Raw genomic sequence first — 2,260 nt, 5'->3', positions numbered from 1 at the left:
AATATTAAAATAATAGTTCGCTCCATTGCTACATGTCGAGCACCTTTTGTACCATATTTGTATCAAACACGATTCAATATATATATATATATATATATATATATATATATATATATATATGTGTGTGTGTGTGTGTGTGTGTGTGTATAAAACATTTCTAGTATAATTACGATCAACTTCTACAATATAGTTTCGTGTGTGTGTGTGTGTGTGTGTGTGTGTGTGTGTGTGTGTGATTAACGGGAATTAGCTGCAATCACGTGGAGTGCCCGTTCTTTTTTATGTCTGTTGCTCAACCTTTGAGTACGACAGAAAAAAGATCCTCCACAACACTGAGTGATCACATCTGGAAACTGAAAGACTCAAACACACAATCCAACACCACATCGACCATCGAATCAACATTTTTAAAACCTATCTACACTGTAAACACAAAAAAACGCAACCTATGCATAGAAGAAAAATATCATATAGTAAAAAAAAAAAACCCAAAACGCCACACTAAACAGAATGAGAGAGAGAGAGAGAGAGAGAGAGAGAGAGAGAGAGAGAGAGAGAGATATTCGGCACGTGCTTACACAGGAAAAAATGCTTACCATCCAATACACACTACACAACCCAATGATACAACCACCACCCTTGCTCCAGCACTACACCACACCCAATTTGCACACACACACACACACACACACACACACACACATATATATATATATGCATATATATATGTATATATATATATATATGTGTGTGTGTGTGTGTGTGTATATATATGTGTGTGTGTGTGTTCAGAAATACAAGCTTTACGAAACAGCATGGGATAACATATAACAAAGATTTTTATTCAAAATAAACAAGAAAAAGAGTATTGTTGATTGTGATACAGATCTGCCGTTAGTCTGGGTTTGTTTGTTTTTTTTTTTTTTTGGATCGTAACGAATGTGACAATTTTGTTTTAGTTGTTCAGGAGAAGGTTTATCCAGCCCTACATAACACCGTTATGAGGGCACATGTCACGATTTTACTCTTCCATTCTAAAATTGAATTTTGTTTCAATCATTAAATCAGTTACAAAGGTAAAGAAGTGGAAAAAGAAACTGTCTCTAGAACAGCCGGGAAGTTCACCGAGTGCATCATTGACGCAATTTTTGAGCTCCTGATAGTAGTTAGGTTCCTTTCTCCTTCCGACGTCATGGCATCCGAACATTCTCTCTTGGAAATGGCCTTGATAACAACTGGTGTCCCTGAAGTTCTCTCTTTCGGAACACATCTTAGCAAGCACTGTTTCCACAAATGTGACTTGGGATACAATCTCTTTGTCGTCACATTTGTCATCCAGGCAATGTGTTTGGTAAGAGCACCAACTGTCCAGGTGGTCATACATTTCTCCAATACGGAATTGTCCCAGGATAGGCAGCATCTCTTCTGCCATCCCGTGCTTATCCCCGGCGCATAACATAACATCCTCACAGTCATTGCCCGAGGTCTCATTCCCCAAACCTGTAGAAGATTTTTTTAAAAGGTAAAAGTAGTGGTAGTACTTCAGAGCCATTAAGCCCTAGAGCGGGAGTTAATCTCACTTTCTATAGTGTGAAATGGACAATGGCAATTGCTTGCTATCCTTTCGATAAAACGCTAGTCTATCGCAATGTGCTTTTTCGCCATATCTAACAGATCCAGCTACCCAATCTTTGCTAGGTGGACAGGAGAATCAGAAAAACATCTCGACTGCACCCGGGATCGGTCTAGATCGCAACACGTGTGTTCCGAGTGCTCTACCAACTGAGCTATCGGGACCCTCATAGGAGATCAAAGTGAAATATACTTTGTTAATGACCATTTATAATAGGGGGACAATCGACAATGAAGACTGGAAAAGGTGTCTGAAACATGGGCGTTCTGAACAGGAGAATATAACATACATAAGAAAAAAAGCACCTCAACAGAAAGAAAAATACATGAAAAATTATCCAACCCTCTCCCCCCCCCCCCCCCCTCCTCCCAGTCTGTCTCGACTAGGGTCCGAACCAAAACCTCTTGCTTACTGGTATTCAGGAGGTCTGCTGTTCGATCCCAAGTCGGGGCACGCTGTATTTATGTCATATTTCTTTTAATGGTATTTTCATTTCTGCTTTGACCCTCACTGTTTCATACACACCAACATTTCTTATTTGCAGGTCTGATAAGCCAATTTATGAAGAGGGAGGATGTGTACGCTATGGGCGGCCAATAGCTTTGATAAAAGCTCATTTTAAGCCAC

The 2,260-nt window shown here is 39.7% G+C and overlaps 1 protein-coding gene across 1 annotated transcript in view; it reads right to left on the bottom strand.

Moving 5' to 3' along the window:
- Positions 1–821: 821 nt before the first annotated feature.
- The window catches only part of LOC144977760 (uncharacterized), a 9,775-nt gene continuing 8,336 nt past the window's right edge, over positions 822–2,260 (bottom strand). Inside the window, exon 4 of the mRNA XM_078923150.1 lies at positions 822–1,500. Coding sequence (XP_078779276.1) covers positions 1,022–1,500 — 479 coding nt within the window. The 3' untranslated portion in view covers positions 822–1,021. The remainder of the gene's footprint in view (positions 1,501–2,260) is intronic.

Source organism: Berghia stephanieae, chromosome 8 (genome assembly GCF_034508935.2).
Source record: "Berghia stephanieae isolate SIO BIC M18660-M18661 chromosome 8, UCSD_Bste_1.3, whole genome shotgun sequence".
Taxonomy (NCBI): domain Eukaryota; kingdom Metazoa; phylum Mollusca; class Gastropoda; order Nudibranchia; family Aeolidiidae; genus Berghia; species Berghia stephanieae.
Note: the sequence above shows the minus strand (reverse complement) of the source record. Positions and strands in the feature narration are given on the sequence as shown.